The sequence below is a fragment of the Tupaia chinensis genome, unplaced genomic scaffold (genome assembly GCF_000334495.1).
Source record: "Tupaia chinensis unplaced genomic scaffold, TupChi_1.0 Scaffold142285_1, whole genome shotgun sequence".
Lineage (NCBI taxonomy): Eukaryota > Metazoa > Chordata > Mammalia > Scandentia > Tupaiidae > Tupaia > Tupaia belangeri.
In genome coordinates this window covers 230063-249701 of record NW_006202134.1, presented here as the reverse complement: position 1 = coordinate 249701, position 19639 = coordinate 230063, and the positions used below count along the sequence as shown (strand labels likewise).

Genomic DNA, 19639 nt, shown 5'->3' with positions numbered 1-19639 from the left:
TTGTAGAATTTTACACTGATAATATCATGTCAGCACTTAAAAGCACATTCATACCACTTTGTTATCAAACCAGCAATATATGCTTATTGAAATGAGACTTTAATTGGAGGTAATATAGGAGGTTTATGTTGTTTTACTTTAAGCCTACAAATGATCAGTTCTTTGAAGGCAGGGACTCTGGTTTACCTTTTTCTGTATCCCAGTAATATTGAATAAACAATAGGCTTTGATAGTTCCAGGTTTGTAAGATTGCAAAATTGTGATGATCCTGAAATAGATCACTTTAAAAAGTACAGGATTTATATGGGAATGAGGGGATATATTATGGAATGTAGTACAAAATACAACCGTTTTTAAAATGTAAAGGATTTTAAGCCTCATCTGTTGGGAATGAGTGGATATACCACACAATATATTCTAAAATATTTAAGTTTCTAAAGCATAATCTTGTATTAGCCTGGTGGAAATAAGAATACATTACACAATATATTCATTTTAAAATATAATGGATCTTGATTACCATCTAGTGGCAGTAAGGGAATATAGTACAGAACATATTAGGTTTTTTTTTTTCTTTTCTTTTGGGAAGAGGTTTTTGCTATAGGGCGTGTGCACTCACCAGAAAGACAGAGACAGACAGAAGGCCAGAAATCACTCCCCAGGGGGAATGGCCATGCCACAATCCCTTCTCCATTTTCCTCTCAGGATCTTGGGCACGCATACACACTAACCCGCTGTGAGTTTAGGCCACCAGGTCCAGGACTCAAACTGTGGTTGACCAATGTGGGAGTCCAATGACGTAGCCATTACACCATATGCTAGTCCCAGAACATACTAGTTTTTAAAGTTTAATGGATCTGTGGGTCTTGATCATTGCCTAGTGGAAATTAAGGGATCTAATACATTTACAATTTAAGAATTAAACATACTAATTTTTAACATTAAGGTGTGCTTATTGGCATATTAAATGCATTTCTTTCATAGTCCAATGATTTAATATATCAGATTTACAAATTCGAAGTATAGGTTGAGTATCATTTATTGGAAATGGTTGGGGCCAGAATTGTTGGAGATTTAAGATTTTTTTCACTTTTTTTTTGAGAGGTTTTTGCTATAGGGCGCGTGTGCTCGCCAGACAGACAGAGAGAGACATAGAGACAGAAAGCGAGAAATCACCCCCCAGGGGGGATGGTCATGCCACAATCCCTTCTCCTCCATTCTCCTCTCGGGATCTTGGGCAGGAGCGCACACACGCCCGGCATGAGTTTTAAGCCACCGGGTCTGGGACGTGAACCGCGGTCGACTACGTGGGAGTCCAGCGACATAGCGATTACGCTAACTGCTGGTTCCCAAGATTTTTTTCACGTTTTGAAATATCTACTCTGTATGTCAAACAAACTACATTTAAGAATGCAATTTCATGAAGTTCTGTTGCCCAATTACTCTACTCCTGGACCAAATGACACATGTAAAAGGTTTTGTTCTCGGGCAGAGTGGGGATTTTCCCCTTTTCTGCTGATGCACCTGGATAAGCCATATGTAAATGTGCTTCAGTCTGAAAACTGAACAAATCTATTCTTGGATACACTATACTTAACAATGGAATTTTATAAAGTCCTTTTATATAGTTACTTAGCTCCAGAGCCAGATCATATATGTAAAGATTTTGTTCTAGGGCAAAGTTGATATTTTCCCCTTTGGTGCTGGTACACATATATAAGTGATAGGTGTAAAGACTTTAATGTGAAAACTGAATAGCTCACTAATTCCAAATAAACTACACTTAGAAATGGATTTTTAATGGGACCATTACGTGGCGTAGTGGTTAATGCACTGATCTTGTTCTCATGGAGTAAGTACATAAGCTTTCTTCTTCTTAAACAAATTACTTATTTATTCATTTATTTTAATTTGATGAGAGAGAGAGAAAGAGAAAGTGAGAAAGCAAGCCACCAGGTCCGGGACTCCAACCTTGGTCGGCCATGTGAGAGCGTCCAGACCCTTAACCACCATACCACCTGCTGGTCCCAGCATAAGCTTTCTTTTTCTCTAATTTCTCATGGTGGTTCTTTACTTTTTCAGCTAAGATTTTAGCAATAATTACCTAGGAAAGTGCTCATTCCTTGAGAGTTTTCATGGGTCAAAATCAGAGTACTATATATAGGTATTTTTTTATATTTTTCCCCAACTTGATATTTATGAAACCTCACAGGTAGTATTACATTGCAATCAATTTGTCCATGAGTGATATTACTCTGATAATTATTAAAATCTGTTCTTGGTATATTTACTGAAAATATTTTCTTTTGTATTTTTGATGAAGATAAGCATAGTACTTGGGAGAAATTGTACTAATCCCTTTGGTATGTTTGTATGTATATACATATAGTGTATATCTGGATCTGTAGCTCTACAGATCTGTGTTTTTCATACAGCTGCAGACATATACACACACATAGAGAGAACCTGTGTATGTGTGTACATCACAAGTGCACATCTGGGAAACATCAACACTGCAAGACGTTGGTCAGATTCTTATCACTGGCTGTACCTGTTCCCCTGTCACTTGACCTTGATTATGTAAATAGTTTAATATTGTCTCTCACCCTACAGGGGACTCATATAGACATTAGAGCTAACGTGCCTGAGATGGAACCCTACTTATATATCGTTTCTAGTTCTTTCTGAAATTTTCCTTCCATTCTCGTAATGTCTTCTATTGTCAAATTGACCCATTTATCAATTTAAAAAAAAGAAAGCTGGTAATGAAAGTTTGTAAGCATCCTTTTTTCTTGCTTCTACATAAAGTTTTATACTTTGCTTTTGCAGTCTCTACCAGTTGAATTTGATGGTCACCAGCTTATAGGCACACATCTGAGGACAGTTGTTTGCTAGATCTTTCTTTCAGTTTGGTCCAAAAGCTCCTCACTTGGTCTTGACTGAGTGGAATAATGCTGTGTCTTCATCAGCTTTGTAGTCTGCCGGTACAACTTGACTCTGCAATATGTCTGTGGACAATTTCAACAGTTTTTCATGTATTTGGGTCTAATCCGTGTATACTTTCTAATTTTCCCAAGTCTGATTTGTGCTATGTTTCAGTTTTACTGAAGAAGTCATATTTTATATATTCATTCATTACAGCTGTCCTACAGAAGGGGTATGCATTCCAGCTTTTCTTGTGAAACACCAAGGACCCCTCAGAAGCAATCATCCTCATGAATGCAGAAACTTTGCTCTTTAGGTAATAAATTTTGTGTGTATACTGTCCCTTTTCTCCATCCTTTTCAATAGTGTTCATTCTTTAAGACTTTAATTCCTTCACCACTGGTCTCATTTTTACTGACTTCTACAACAGAGAAAAACTGCCCAACCTGATACTTCTGAAAAGAACATGGCAAAGCCATATGGAATTCGTTAATCAGCACCATCTCCCTGGGATATCCCCCCCATCACTGCTGGTACCACCCCTTCAGAATACAATATTTTTTAAGAATTAGAATTTTCACAGGAAAAAATTCTGGTACTGAATCAGAAAGAGGGATACATTCACAGATGTGAAATAAATCTGTAGACACAGGGAACTAGAGACAGGCCAGAGCTTGGCCTCCTCATATTAAAGCATGAGAGCCAGAAAAAAAGACCACAGCCACGTGTACACATTTTTATATATTTTTAAGTCCTTAGTTTCATACAGTTTTGAATTAAGAGAAAAGTGTGACTTAATTGTACTAAAACTCAAATATTTTTTGCCCAGCAGGTGGTGTGGAGGTTAAGGTGGTGGGTTCCCACAAAGCTGAATCTTCACTTCAAGTACTGGACCCAGAACTTCAAAATCACACGGGACAGAAGCTGACACGCGTTCAAGCAAAATCATGACTTCTGAGCGCACGAGCAAAAGCAACTTGAATACATTGGTGCAAAAGCTTCATGACTTCTTGGCACACTCATTAGAGGAATCTGAAGAAACAAGTTCACCTCCACGACTTGCGATGAACCATAGCACAGATAAAATAAGTGGCTTTGGATGTAATTCTGCTGTGATGAAAAACAGCAAGGAAGAGGGAGCTATCTCTTCAGAAAAATCCAAATCTTTGGGATCATCGCGATTGAAGAGGAAACCTTCCGTTGTAACAAAGTATGTAGAATCTGATGATGAAAAACTTTTGGGTGGAACTGTAAGTGAAGATGCTTCTAATGAAAATTCAGAAAATGTTATTACTATGCAAAGTTTGCCAAAAGGTACAGTGATTGTACAACCAGAGCCAGTACTGAATGAAGGAAAAGATGATTTTAAAGGGCCTGAATTTAGAAGCAGAAGTAAAATGAAAACTGAAAATCTCAAACATAGAGTAGATGGGCTTCAGGGGATTATGAGCTGCACAGCTTGTGGACAACAAGTCAATCATTTCAAAAAAAATTCCATTTATAGACACCCTTCACTGCAAGTTCTTATTTGTAAGAATTGCTTTAAGTATTACATGAGTGATAATATTAGCCGTGACTCACATGGAATGGATGAACAATGTAGGTGGTGTGCAGAAGGTGGAAATTTGATTTGTTGCGACTTTTGCCATAATGCCTTCTGCAAAAAGTGCATTTTGCGCAACCTTGGTCGAAAGGAGTTGTCTACAATAATGGATGAAAACAGCCGGTGGTACTGCTACATTTGTCACCCGGCACCTTTGCTGGACTTGGTCTCTGCATGTAACAGTGTGTTTGAGAATTTAGAACAGTTGTTAAAACAAAATAAGAAGAAGGTAAAAGTCAACAATGAGCAGAGTAATAAAGTGTATGACCATATTCCCAGATTTTCTCCAAAGAATTGTTCAAATTGCAATGGAGAAGAGAAGAAATTAGATGTTTCGTGTTCTGATTCTGTAACCTACTCTTACTCAGCACTATCTGTGCCCAAAGAAATGATAAAGAAAGTAAAAAAACTAATTGAGACCACAGCCAGCATGAACTCCAATTATGTTAAATTTTTGAAGCAGGCAACAGAAAATTCCGAAATTAGTTCTGCTACAAAGTTGCATCAGCTTAAGGCTTTTAAATCTGTGTTGGCTGATATAAAGAAGGCTCATCTTGCCTTAGAAGAACATTTGAATTCAGAGATTCAAGCTTTGAATGCTGTAAACAAAGAGAAAAATACCCAAGAGCACAAAGTCATAGATAGTAAGTCTGAAACAAAAATACGAAAAGGAGGAAAACTTCATGCTTTGGAAAGGAAAAGTATTTCAAAATCAAAAGGTAAACTGACAAGAAAACAGGTAAATAGTAAGCATATGGATCAGAGTGTTCCAGTAGAGGAGCAAAGATCAAATAAAAATACTAGTGGTAAACATAGGAAATCTGACAGAAAAGAACCTCAGTGTGAACCTGCAAACACTTCTGAAGACTTAGATATGGATATTGTGTCTGTTCCTTCAGTTCCAGAAAACATTTTTGATAATCTAGAGAATGCTATGGAAGTTCAGTGTTCAGCTGATTATCAAGGGGATGGCAACTATGGGACTAACCAAGAGCTAGAAAGTTCATCTGTAAAATCAAATAATCCTTCAAAAGCCAACAGAGGAGGTATTAAATCAAAAAACACAGCTAAAGTGACAAAAGAATTATATGTTAAACTCACTCCTGTTTCCCTTTCTAGTTCCCCAGTTAAAGGTGCTGATTGTCAGAAATCTCTACAAGATGGCTATAAAAGTTCTAATCTGAAAGCCAAGTCAGAGAAATGTGGGCCTAGACATGAATACAGTAATAATGGGCATTTAGTTGAAAATGAAGTTTCATTTGTTTTAGAAGAGTCTGATCTTCAAAGATCTCCAAGTGTAAAGATTACACCCTTGAGGCAAGGGACCAAAACCAACCTCATAGCATCTAATTCACATGAAAGTCATAAAACAGTTAAGGAGAAACTAAAAACAGTGAGAAAAAAAGACAAGCAGAATTATTCTGACAGTGCTGTAAATAATCCAAAACCTAATAAATTGCCTAAATCTAAGCAATCGAAGATTATGAATCAAAATTCAGGTTCTAATGACATGCTAGCAATCCTTAGAGAGGTAAACAGGATGAGCCACAGTTCTTCAGATATTGATATTAATGACACTAATACAAATCATAAGAATTTGTATGATTTAAAGACTCAAACAAGGAAAAGTGATAAAGGAAAAAGGAAACGAGAAAGTTCAACTTCTGGTTCGGATTTTGATGTTAAAAAAGGCAAGTCAGCTAAATGCTCTGTAATTTCAAAAAGGAAATGACAAAAATGCATTGCAAATATAGTTATGACTCAAAATTAGAAAAAGTGATACAGAGCATGAATAAAACAATCTATCATAACAGCCTGAACATGAAAAACAGCAGAAAAGGGATGAATAATCAAGGGTAGGAAACTTTGAAGATTGCACAGGAAGGATCATTTGATGATGCGGAAAGGAAACCAGAGAGAATTTCTCTTCAGCAGAAAGCACAGTTGATAAAGATAAGACCATCATGGAATTCTGATGAATTGTGTAGGAGGCAGCAACCAGGTGTTTCCTCTGATGATAATAATAAGCCGCCTTCTGGGAAAGTGGAGAATTTTAGTTTTCCAGAGGACAAAATGATTGCCAAAACTAAAGAAAAGAGTAAGCATCTGAAAACTAAAATGTGTAGAAAAGTACAGAGTGGCTTATCTGATTTTGCTGAGAAGTTTACAAAGAAAGAAGAGAGTGATGAATCCTCTGAAGAGGATTAAAAGCAGAGCATAAAGGGAACTGAGAAAAAAGGAAAGAAAACTACAAACTTGAAGGAAAAAATAAGATGGGACAACAGTATGAATCATCTCCTGATGGCACTGAGAAATCTGAGGATGAAGAAGCTTCTCATTTTCCTAAGGGCATGAAGCAAAATAAAAATGACAAAACAGATGGAGAAAAGAAAAGTAATATGTGTGTGTGTGTGTGTGTGTGTGTGTATAAAGAAGAATGAATTATGAATTATCTGGTAATACCAGGAAGAGGAGATAGTTGTGAGTCTTCCAAAGATTTAAAAAAAAAAAAAAAAAAAAAAGGAATGGAGCATCTGGCATCTGGTAGAAGGAACGCAATGTGCCTGAAAAGAGCTCAAGACAGAGACAAGATTATTCATCAGCTGATACTGAAATATTTCATGAAAGAAGGTGGTCATGTCTCTTCTGATAAGAGACTAAAAACAATAGAATTTAGAGAAAGAAGAAATTTAAATTCAAAGATAAATAGCAAGGAAACATGAAGTAGCTTATCTTCAGATGAAAAAAAATTACTTGTCTATAATCATTCACTGTACATCAATACAGTATACAAAATGAGATTTTTCATCCAGTATACATTGTATATCAGCTCAATCAAGGATATTACCATACATGTTATCATCAACAAATGCTTTTCTATTTTTTTAAAATTCAGTTTCTTTTATATATTCAATCACATATATCATTTAGCTTGCAAAGTGAATATTCCAACATGTATACCTTTCTCACCAGTCCTGTTGAGAATACTGTTCACTTTATCTTCAACAGATAATAACCCATTTCTTTGTCCCATAAATACCTTGCCTCTCTACTTTTCTCCTTAATGTCTTTCCTCATACTCTCTGCCTTCACCTACCCTCTTCCCATACTATATCTCATATTTATAACCATTTTCTATGTTTCTATATCTTCTAGTCATTTAATCCTTTAGAAAAATAAAACTAGACACAAAAATAAAATAATCACAAATATATAATTAAAAGTTAAGCCCTTCTGTCTCCCTGGCTGGCTGGTGGCCAGTCTGAGCAGCGTGTTATGCACTGAGACTTCTGGCTGACCTGCTGTGCTGGCATAGGCACTGCATCTATACTCTGTGGGGTGACAATGGTAAGCTGGAATAGTGCCATCTTTGCTCAGGTGTGCTGACTTAGTTTATTTGGTACTTTCTCTACTTCGACTGCAAGCAATGAGTGACCCCAAGCTATGAGAATGAAAAAAGAAGCTCTTAAGGAACAAGCTGACCTTTCCAAGTTACCTGACCTTAAAGATGCTGAAGCAGTTCAGAAAGTTTTTCTTGAAGAAATCCAGTTTAGTGAAGAGTAATTAGTCCAAGGTAAGTATGAGAACAGTATGGACAATCTGAGTAATGCCATTGCAGTGTGTACACTGCTGCAACAGTTGCTCCAGGTGCTGCAGCAGACATGATCACCTCCTGTGTTCTAGATGCTGCTGACCAACCTCCCAACAATCAGTCGGAGGACTGTCAGTGCTTAGAACTTGGCTGAAGATGATGTGGAGTGAGAAATGAATGTTAACATAACCAAACGCAACTAAAAATATGTTTAAGATTAACTTGGAAGTTGAGCAGCTCCAGGGAATAAGGGCAAAAAATGCTTGTTATGGACTGTCTTAAACTGAAATTTCCAAAGTTTACTTTGTGTAGATCTATTTGTTTTATTCTTCCCAGTGTAAAATATGTTTTAATAGAAAGCTTTTCATTTTATAAATACACTTAAGAGTTACCAAGAGTCCATGGATTTCTCTTATTCCTAAAACAAGTAATTAAAATGTACTAATAACATGAGAGGAGTAACTCCTGAAAAAGTAAAGGACAGCAGAAGAATGCACATTATTTTTATAATTATTTAATTTGCTTTATTATTATTTTTTTCATTTGCTGTAGGGCACACATACTCATGAGAGAGAGAATGTGAGAAAGCAAGCCACCAGTCTGGGATTCAAACCATAATCAGTCATGTGAGAGTCCATCACTTTTTTTTCTTTTCTGGTTATGATTATCTTTTATTAACAGTATAATGTTTTCATGCAGTTAAAATTTGTACACTAGTTTTAATAATTGCAAGGTTTGATACAGTTCAAATGAACTAACATTTAGGTCTACATGAGGGAAAAATGAAAATACCACTTTATTTAATCAGCTAAATTCTTTTCTGAGAGTAAAAAGTTAATACTGGGATTTTAAAACCTAAATTTCTAGTGTTTTTGTCAATTCAATCATGTATATTACTTAAGCCACAGGACTACCCATTAGTCCTTCCTGTCAGAGAGCAATTAATCTCTTGTACTACTTTTCCTCAGCTTCAGCTTTCTCAATAAACAAATTTGGATGGGCCAAAGAATTGTCATCTTGATACTTGATAGCAGTAGGGATGCTGCTAGGGTCTATTTCTTTTTCAGTACTGGGTGGGTCAGCAACTACTGATTGCTGATCCAGATGCTGAAGCTGCATGTTTCATTTCACTAGGTTCTACTGTCTTTTTGACTTTACTTGATCTGAATGTCTGCTGAACAAAAGAATCACTTTGAATAGCTTCAATTTCTTTTACTCTTTTCACTTGTTTTACCAGGGTAGCTTGGTCTTCCTCTTTTCTTCTCTTTGCTTCTTCATTTCTTTCTTCGGCTTTTAATGTTTCATCGGATTTTGCAGCAGCTTCAAGAATCAGCGGTAGCCTGGCTTTGGCCTGTTAGGCTGGCGGCAGATGTTCTAATCCAGCTTTGATGTTTACAGATTCCCCACATTTGATGTTATGTAATTCCTTGTCCTTGCCTTTCTCCTCTTTTTCTCTTTCTCTCTGCCTTTACACCATTCTGTATCTCTAGAGAGACTATGGGTTTTTCTGTGACTTGATCTCTCACTGCTTCGACTATGGGAAAGTGGACGATTTCTTGGCCTGGACCTTGTTCTGCTTTTTTATCTAGACCTCTGAACTCTATAGGATTTCCCTCAACCCCTTGAACAACTTTGACTTCGTTTTCTTCTAGAGCCATAAGAAGAACTACTGCTTGATTGATGCCTGCATCTTCTATCATAAGAATGTGAACAAGGCTGGAGATCTCTGAACCAAGATCTTGACTTTGATCTTGATTTCCTTCCACCTTTTTTCCAGCTGTATGTTCTACTACCTGAAGAACGGCTTGAAGATGACTGTGGTGTTTCTTTTTTCTCTTGCTTCTGCTTTCTTCCTCAGTATCTGATGACTGGTGTTCCATTTCTATAAGCTGGGTCTGGACCTTCACTCTCACACCTCTCATTGATGCGCAAGCACCATGGTTCTGGAAACATCCCTGCAGATCAGGACGTCACCAGTGTCCTCTGAACTTTGGAGTCCATCAACTTAACCATCATGTCACCCGCTGGTCACAAGTGCACATTTTTTTAGACAGAATCTGCCGAGGCCAGCTTAGCATAAACACATTTTCCTGAGTGGGGAAGGCTGCGGATTAGAAATAGATGCAATACTAGAGTAAAAGAGATACCAGAGTAAAAAGATATCAGAGTAAAATAAGGAGATTATAAAACAAGAAAAGGAGTGCATTCTATTATTATTCAGTGTAAAACATGGGGACAAAATTGTCTAAAAAAATGTATGTTCATGTGTTGTCTTACATGTTAAAAGCTAGGGGCAATAAAGTTAGCATCAAGCAGTTACGTCAGTTCCTAATTTTTGTGCAAAAAATATGGCCTTGGTTCCCAGAGCAAAAAACAGTTTATAAAGAAATTTGGGACAGAGTCAGAAAACAATATACAACAGAGGGTCCTAGCAAAATTCCCTTCTTTGCTTTCTCCCTATAAAATTTAATTAAGGAGTGCTTAAAACAAAACCCTCAACAAAACAAAACAAAACAACAAAACAACGGAGTTGGTTCATTCAGTAGCTCCACTCCGGAGGGCTATGCCTCCTTTTTACCTAAAAAATCAGAGTCTGTAACTAAAGACAAGGATACAAAGGTAGTAAAAATAACTGGCGCCATATAATTTCACAAATCCTTTTGGAGGAATAATCTTAAAAAAGGTTTGTGACTTCCTTTAGCCTAATACTAGGCAGTATCAAAGTATTGAGTTTCAAAAAGACAGCCATTGACAGTAGGCAAGTATTGCTTTCATATGTAAATGCTGCTCAGTAGCCCTACTAGAATAGCTTACAAAAGCACATATCTACATGTGTCTTTAGGCCACATGTGTTAATCACATGTTTTCAAAGTGGCTGCTCTCCATAAGAACCTTGAATATAATTACAGGGTGTTTTTTTTTTTTTTCTTCCTCCCCCTTAGGGTGTATGTGCTTGTGAGAGAGAGACCTGGGTAGTGAGGGGGAAGTGAGAAATTACCCTTCAGGGGGATGGCCATCAACTAACACTTCTTCATTTTCCTCCTGGGATTTCAGGCACACATGCATCCATGCCTGGCATGATTTTCAATCCATGATCAGCATGTGGGAGTCCAGAAGACTGATCATCAAAGTTCCTAAGAGACCATTTCTCCCCATTTGCTCTCAGATATTAAAAAGGCAATAATATATATAAGATGTCATGGGACCAGCAGTTGACGTAATGGCTATGTCACTGGCTTCCCATGTAGTAGACCGTGGTTCAAGTCTTGGACCTGGTGGCTTAAACTCATGCTGGGCATGTGTGTGTGTGTGCCCAAGATCCCAAGAGGAGAATGGAGGATAAGGGGTGTGTGGCCTTCCTCCCTGGGGGATGATTTCTCACTTTGTCTTTCTGTCTCGTTCTGGTGAGTGCATGTGCCCTATAGCAAATACCTCTCCCCCCCAAAAAAAGTCATCAAGGGTAAGGATTTTTAAGGTTGCCTTTTCCAGTATAAGAACTCTGGAGCACACATCACTGTCCTTGGCATCTCCAAATGAGTCAGCCTATAGAGTGAGAAGCCCAGTTAACTGCAATTCTTCACCACCAGCACATTTCTGCCCCTGGTGTGACTTCAGAAAGTACCTGTGCCCCTTGGCCTAGAGTTGCAACTGATGATAGGTTCCTGTAAGAAGGGTTGGTACAGGAAGGAGGCAGAGGGACTAAGATGGAGAAAAGCATAGAAGAGGAAGGGACCAGCTAGGGGCCCTCAATGGGGTCCCCACTACCATTGGAGGTTGGGTGATAATGATGTTGAAGCCCTGCCAGCTCTACCATCAACACCGCCACCTCCAAAGTTCTTTTTAAAAATTGTTTTAGAGACTTTTTACTATAGGACATGTGTGCTCACCAGAGAGACATAACACCAGAAATCATTCCCCCGACTACTGGGTCACACTGCAATCCCTTCTCCATTCTCCTCTTGGGCACACACACACACACACACCCACACACACCCCTAGCAGGAATTTAAAGCCTCCAGGTCTGGAACTTGAACTGTGGTTGGCCATATGGGAGTCCAATAATATAACCATTAAGCCATTTGCTGGTTGCACCCACCTCCAAGATCTTAATGAATGTTTTAACTATTGAAGATTGAAAGAATACATACTGATACCCAGCAGGTGATATAGTGTTTAAGGTGCTGGACTGCCATTGGTCAACCAGTTTGAGTCCCAGGCCCAGTGGCTTGAAACTCATGCTCAGCGTTCATGGTTGTGTGCCCAAAATCCAAAGAGGAGAATGGAGAAGGGATTGTGTCATGGACATCCTTCCAGGGAGGATGATTTCTCCCTTTCTGTCTTTCTCTATCCCTCTGGTCACCTCACACATCATTAAGTAAAATCCTTCTCAATAAATAAAACAGCACATATTGAACAAAATTGGATAGTGTCAGAGATCAGCAATTAACACAGAGTCCTGATGACTATATATATCCTATGCACAGATATACAGTTGTGTGTATAAGTGTAAGACAGCACCATATGGATTAGATGTTTAGTGATTTGATTTAAAAGACTAATGACAGAGTCTCAAAGGAGTTGTACACCAGCCCTGCAGGTCTCTATACTGAAAGATTTAATATAATTTTTTGACAACATATGGGAGCATAGCAGAGCATCGTTCCTCTTTACGTGTACATGAATAAGTTTTCATCAAAATCAGCTTAACAAAGACATAAAAGGTGACCTTATAAATTGTTGATGGAACATGTTACAGAATAGCACATTTACAGCCTAATACCTTTACTGTTATAAGGTCAGTGAACACCATTTCAGGTCATATCTACATTGGAAAATATTATAAAATGCCCATATAGGACCTCTGGGTTCAACTTCACAGCTGTGAAGTCTCCCCCAGCCAGTGTGCCCTCCTAGACCCAGTGCTAGCCAGGACAAAAAGATGCTAGCTGTTGGGACTATGCAGTTAACACAAGCTGAGTATGAAAGAACTGCCCCTCATGCCTCAGAGCAAGGACTCAGCTGAGGAGAACTGTTTTCAAGGTCAACAGTTTTATGAGTTCTGGACCTCTATTGTGTTGCTGTACTGGCCTGCACTCAATTTCTCTGCCGTGAACCTTATTGCTGTACCCCAGTACCCCATAAAGGCACCCCCAGCCTCACTATAACTTTTACAACAGTCCTGAAGGAATGTGGATCCACTAAGGTGGTGACTGCAAGTGGGAATTACTCCCATTAGATTCACCTCCACCCTCCTGGAAAATGTCAATAAAGAATGTTACATTCACTTCTACTGGGAATTACATAGATAAGCATTAGAAAGGTTTAGGTTAAAGCTATTAATTGGCAAAATGATCTCAGTAGCTGGGAGGGGCTCAGTGGCTCATCCACGAGGTGCTGTTATCCCAAAGACCATGAGCCACCTTTAATCTCAGGACAAGGGAAGATTGCCGATCCCCAAGCCACAGCCGTTGAATAGAGCAACACGTAGAGGGTCCCAAGTACACAGTAACCTTTAGGTCAGTCATTAAGCTGCTCACAAGACCATATTCCTTTCCCATGTAGACATTAGATTCATCCTCTTAGCTGTGGATTACCCCAGAGATAACATAGCTATTCCACTCTAGTATATATTAACTTCGTCTTTACTATACCAGTCAGGATTTATTTCTAGGCCCTTATAACCAATAATTTGCTGCCACCCTAGCCTGAGGCTAAAGTTCTCAAGCTGACCTGAGGCTCAAGTTCTCAAGCCAATTCATGACGGAAGTTATCAAGCTGGTCTGCGACTGAGGTTATCAAGATTCCTGGGAGCCTTCTCATCCAAAAGACCCTCCCTGGTAATCAAGATCTAAGAAGAGAATGCACCCAAAAAATGGACTTCCTCGTTCTAAGAATTATGACTGTTTATATCTAAACAAAACAGACGTCATGTTTTATAATTATTGTTCCTATACTTTGAGTGCTTTACCTTTTGGAGTAAAATCTTTCACTTACTTCCCCTCACCCATCCTACTCCTGTAAAACTCCTATAATAAATATGCATGACTCCTGGCCATCAGGACTGCAGTCTGGAGCTTACTCTGGCTGTAGCTGGCTGAAAACATGTTAAAGGGCATGAGGTCTCAGTCTAATTCCTGTTCACCCATGTCACCATTACTACTGCAGAGATTAGGAAGGAAATCAAAAGATTCATGAAAATTAATGACAAATACACAAGTTTCCATAATCTATGGGATACTGCAAAAGCAGTCATAAGAGGGAAGTTCATAGCAATTACTACACACAAGAAAAAGATGGAAAGGAAAATCCAAAAAATGCAAGGAGAAAAGAAATAATTAAGATTTGAGCAGAAATCAAAAGAAATAGAAAATAAGTGAACTATACAGAAAATAAATGAAAGCAAAAGCTGGTTCTTTGAAAAGATAAACAAGATTGACACACCATTAGCTAGACTAATTAAGAGAGAGTGCTTCTTAATTTGTGACAAGTCAAATTAATCGAATTTTGTGATAAGTCAAATTTGCAACAAATCAGGCAACATTACAGCAGATATAACAGATATACAAAACATCATTAGAAGGTAATATGAGCGACTCTATGGTAACAAGGGAGAAAACCTGAATGAGATGGACAAATTCCTGGACACATAATCTACCAAGATTGACTCAGGAAGACATAGAAAGCCTGAATAGTCATATAACAAGCAATGAGATTGAATCAGTAATAAACAACCTCCCAACAAAGAAAAGTCCAGGCCCCAATGGCTTCACTGCTGAACTTTAAAAAACTTTTAAAGAAGAGGTAACCCCCATTCTACTCACACTGTATCTAGAGATCCAAAAGGAAGGAACCCTTCCAAATCGATTCTATGAAGCCTCCATTACCCTCATTTCCAAAACGATAAAAATATAACAAAAAAGGAAAACCACAGACCTATATCCCTGATGAATATAGATACAAAAATTCTGAACAAGATACTTGCTAAGTGTATTCAACAGCACTTAAAAAGGCTATTCATGGGACCAGCAGTTAGTGTAATGGCTATGTCGCTGGACTCCCACGTGGTCAACCGTGGTTCAAGTCCCAGACCCGGTGGCTTAAACTCACGCTGGGTGCTTGTGCGTGAGTGCCCAAGATCCCGAGAGGAGAATGGAGGAGAAGGGATTGCGATGTGGCCACCCCCTGGGGGGGGTGATTTCTCACTTTCTATCTCTCTGTCTCTGTCTGTCTGGCGAGTGCACACGCCCTATAGCAAAAACCTCTTCAAAAAAAGAAAAATAAAAAGCTATTCATCACGACCAGATAGGGTTTATTCCAGGGATACAAGAGTGGTTCCACATACATAAAACCATAAATGCAATACACCATATTAGCAGAAAGAAAAGTAAAAACCATATGGTCATTTCAATTGGTGTGGAAGAAGCATTCGGCAAAATACAACATGCCTTTATGATCAAGACTCTCAGTAAAATTGGCATAGAAGGACCATTTCTATGCATAAGAATAGTCATTTATGAAAAAATTACAGCTAACATTATAGTGAATGGGGAAAAGGTGAAAGCTCTTCCACTGAAAATAGGTACAAGACTAGGATGCCCACTTTCTCAGCCCCTATTCAAAACAGTACTGGAAGTTCTAGCCAATATGATAAGAGAAGGAAATAGAAGACTTTGCAATAGAGAAGAGCTGAAATTATATCTGTTTGCAGATGACATGATTGTATACATACAAGACCCAATAGTATTCATGAAGAAACTTCTCACAGTAAAAAATGCATACAGTAAAGTGGCAGGATATGAAACTAACTTACAAAAATCTATAGTATTTCTATATACAAACAACAAACAGAGAAGAGACAGAACTGAAGAAAGTAATTCCATTTACCATAGCCACAAGAAGCAAGATATTCAGGAATAAAATTAGCCAAGGAAGTCAAAGACCTCTATATGGAAAACTGAAAACCTTAAAAAAGGAAATTGAAAAGGACACTAAAAAGTGGAAGGACATACCATGTTCCTGGATTGGCAGAATCAATATAATCAAATCGACAATCCTACCCAAATTAATCTATATGTTTAATGCAATCCCTATAAAATTACAAGAGACATTCTTCACAGATCTAGAAAACACAATCATAGAATTTGTCTGGAACCATAAAAGACCCCGTTTTTCTAATGCCATCCTGTGCAAGGAGACTGGAGTAGGTGGCATCTCACTTCCTGAACCCAAAATATATTACAAAGCTGTGATAATCAAAACAGCATGGTATTTGCCCAAAAACAGACACAAGGACTAATGGAACAGAGTAGACTCCAGAAATAAACCCCAAAACATACAGCCAATTCATCTTTGACAAAGGGTACCAGTCATTCCAGAGGGAAAGGGGAACCTCTTTAGTAAATGGTGCCGGAAAAACTGGGTATCCATCTGCAGAAAGATGAATCTGAACCCCTATGTGTCACAATTAACAAAAATCAAATCACCGTGGATCAAAGATCTAAAGCTAAGACTGCAAACTATAAAACTACTGGTGGAAAACCCTGGCGAAACTTCTAGAGACATTGGGTTAGGCAAAGACTTCTTAAGCAACACCCCCAAAGTGCAGGCAATAATCCCCAAAATATACAGGTGGAATTACATCAGATTAAGGAGTTTCTGCACAGCAAAGGACAGCATAATTAGTGTGAATAGACAGCCCTCAGAGTGGAAGAGAATTTTTGTTAACTGTGCATCAGATAAGGGACTGATAACCAGAATACACAGGGAACTCCAGCAGCTTACCCAGAAGGAAATGATTAACTCAATTAAAGGATGGAAAATGAGCTGAATAAACAACTCTCTAAGGAAGATACACAAACAGCCAAAAAGCATACGAAAAAATGCTCAACACCCCTCATTGCAAGGGAGATGCATATGAAAACCACAATGAGATATCACCTAACCCTGGTCAGAATGGCGAACATTAAAAAAACAAATAAGGATAAGTGCTGGAGAAGATGTTTTGAAAGAGAGCCACTCCTGCACTGTTGGTGGGAATGTAAATTGGTCCAGCCACTGTGGAGAACAATATGGAGGTTCCTCAAAGACCTTCAAATAGAACTTTCATATGATCGAACAATTCCACTGCTGGGTATCTACACAAAGGACTGGAGAGCACTGTCAGAAAGCATTTGCACAACTATTTTCATTGCAGCATTATTCACGATTGCTAAGACATGGAACCAACCCAAATTTCCACAGACAGTTGAATGGATTGAAAAATTGTGGCACATATACTCCATGGAATACTATTCAGCCATAAAAAACAGGGCCCTGGAATTCGATAGAAAGTGGATAAATATGGAAAATTTGTTGCAGAGTGAAGCAAGTCAGGCTATGAAAGAGAGACATTTTATGTCTCCACTTAACATATACCAACTCTTGGCACTCTGTGGTAGAGACTGAAAGTCTGGAGAACATAAATGCATTAAAAATTGTAATTGACACGAGAGGCAAAGTGGAAAGCATGTGGGAGGGGACGAGCGTTTTTTCGTAGAAAAGGAAATTTGGGAAGATGGAGAGGTAAGACACTTGTGGGACACAGATAAGAATTTTTGTCTGTTGACAAGGACGTGTATGGTGGTCTCAACTGGGCTGGACTGAGGAGAATATCATACTGGGTAAAATCTTCACAATCTAAATGACGTATAGCAATTTAATGTATAAATATTTTAAAAAAACTAAAAAAAATAAGGAAAGAAAAAAGAAAATGAAGATAAATAATGACGGTAGTGGTGATAGTGGTAATGATATTGATGGTAATGGTTTGGATGGTGATGATTGTTATACTGGTAGTGATAATGGTGGTGGTGATGATGGTAGCAAAGGTGATGATGATGATGACGATGATGGTAGTCATGTACCGATGATGTTGGTAATGGTGATATTAGTAGTGAGGAAGATAATGATGGTGATGTGATGATGGTAGTGTGGATGATGAGTAGGAGGATTTGTCTTTTTGAGTTTTTTTTTTCCTAGTTTTTGTGTGTGCCTTCCAGAGAGAGAGGGAAAGTGAGAAATCACCTCCCCGCACACTTAATAATAATTCAACCTGGAAGCAACTCAAAGCATTTATCATTTGGTGAATGGAAAAATAAACCATGGTATATCTATGTAAAAATATATAGATATAGATATATAAAAATACCTGTATACTCTCACATTTGAATGGGTTCAGCATGCTTCAACACTGTTTTCTAAATTTATTTCAAATATTTTCTCTCTGGCAGTGAAGCTTAAATTTTATGAATATGCTACTCAAGATCCTAAACTTCAAAGATAACTTATTCATAATGGTTTAAAAATTAACTTATTCAGAATGGGAGGCAACAAGTCCCTGAAGAGAGCTCATAATGAGTTAGATTATAACAGTTCCTCGGTATTTGCAAGTTCTGGGAGTACATACAGTGAATGCACTGAATGTATTTCCTTCTGCAAATAGGACACAGTGGACTTTCAGAGATTGTACTTAGAGCACAGTGGGGGTTTGAAAACACTCAGAAACCCTCACAAAACTATTCTTAGAGACCAGCAGTTAGCGTAATGGTTATGTCACTGGACATAGTCAACCGCGGTTCGAGTCCTGGACCCGGTGGCTTAAGCTCATGCCAGGCACGTGTGTGTGCGTGCCCAAGATCCCGAGAGGAGAATGGAGAAGGGGTTGCGGCATGGCCATCCCCCCCGGGGGGTGATTTCTTGCTTTCTGTCTCTCTGTCTCTGTCTGTCTGGCGAGCGCATGTGCCCTATAGCAAAAACCTCTCAAAAAAAAAAAAAAAACCAAAAACAAACTATTCTTAGTAAAGGATGTTGACTTCTTACTTTGACTTATAATTTCACTTGTTTATTTAGAGGAATTTTTGCTATTGGGCCTGTGTGATCACCAGAGAGACAGAGAAACAGAAACTGAGAAATCATCTCCTATAGAGATGGCTATACAATATATTTCTTCTTTATTCTTCTCAGAATTTTGGGCATGCATGCACAGGCACCTGGCATGAGTTAAGCTGTCAGGACTGGATTTCAAACTTCAGTCAACTGTATGGGAGTCAAGCAATGTAAAAATTATGCCATCTGCTGATCCACAGTTTGTAATTATAAAAACAAAAAACTGAATACAGGAGGTGATGTAGCATAGCAGTTAAGTTGCTGGATTACCACAGGGCCCACAGCAGTTCAAGTCCTGGACCTCAAGGCTTGAAAATTATGCTGGGCACAAGTGTGGGCTTGCCCAAAATTTTGGGAGAATGAATCCAGTGGTCATTCCCACAGAATATGATTCCTCATTTTCCCTCTCACTGTCTATGTCCCTCTCCAGCAAGTGCACATTCTTTACGCCAAAAACTTTAAATAAACAAAACAAACAAACAAAATCGCAAAAAAGCAGGGGCCAGCAAGTGACATTGTAATTAAGGCACTGGACTCTCATATGGTCGATGATGACTTGAATTCCAGAGATGGCAGCTTGCTTTCTCACTTTCCCT

General features: G+C 38.4%; 1 protein-coding gene and 3 pseudogenes across 1 annotated transcript; 2 read left to right on the top strand and 2 right to left on the bottom strand.

Annotated features, from left to right (window-relative positions):
- Positions 1-2657: 2657 nt before the first annotated feature.
- On the bottom strand, positions 2658-3428 carry LOC102502056 (phosphatidylinositol transfer protein beta isoform-like; annotated as a pseudogene).
- On the top strand, positions 3148-7050 carry LOC102497225 (transcriptional regulator ATRX-like). The gene is made up of 2 exons (XM_014582117.2): positions 3148-3241; positions 3758-7050. The coding sequence occupies exon 2, from the start codon at positions 3873-3875 to the stop codon at positions 6258-6260; it is 2388 nt and encodes a 795-aa protein (XP_014437603.1). The 5' UTR covers positions 3148-3241; positions 3758-3872; the 3' UTR covers positions 6261-7050.
- Positions 7051-7873: 823 nt separating this feature from the next.
- LOC102496802 (mitochondrial import receptor subunit TOM20 homolog pseudogene) lies at positions 7874-8517 on the top strand (annotated as a pseudogene).
- A 100-nt stretch (positions 8518-8617) lies between these two features.
- LOC102496371 (serine/Arginine-related protein 53 pseudogene) lies at positions 8618-11101 on the bottom strand (annotated as a pseudogene).
- Between the last annotated feature and the right edge of the window lie 8538 nt (positions 11102-19639).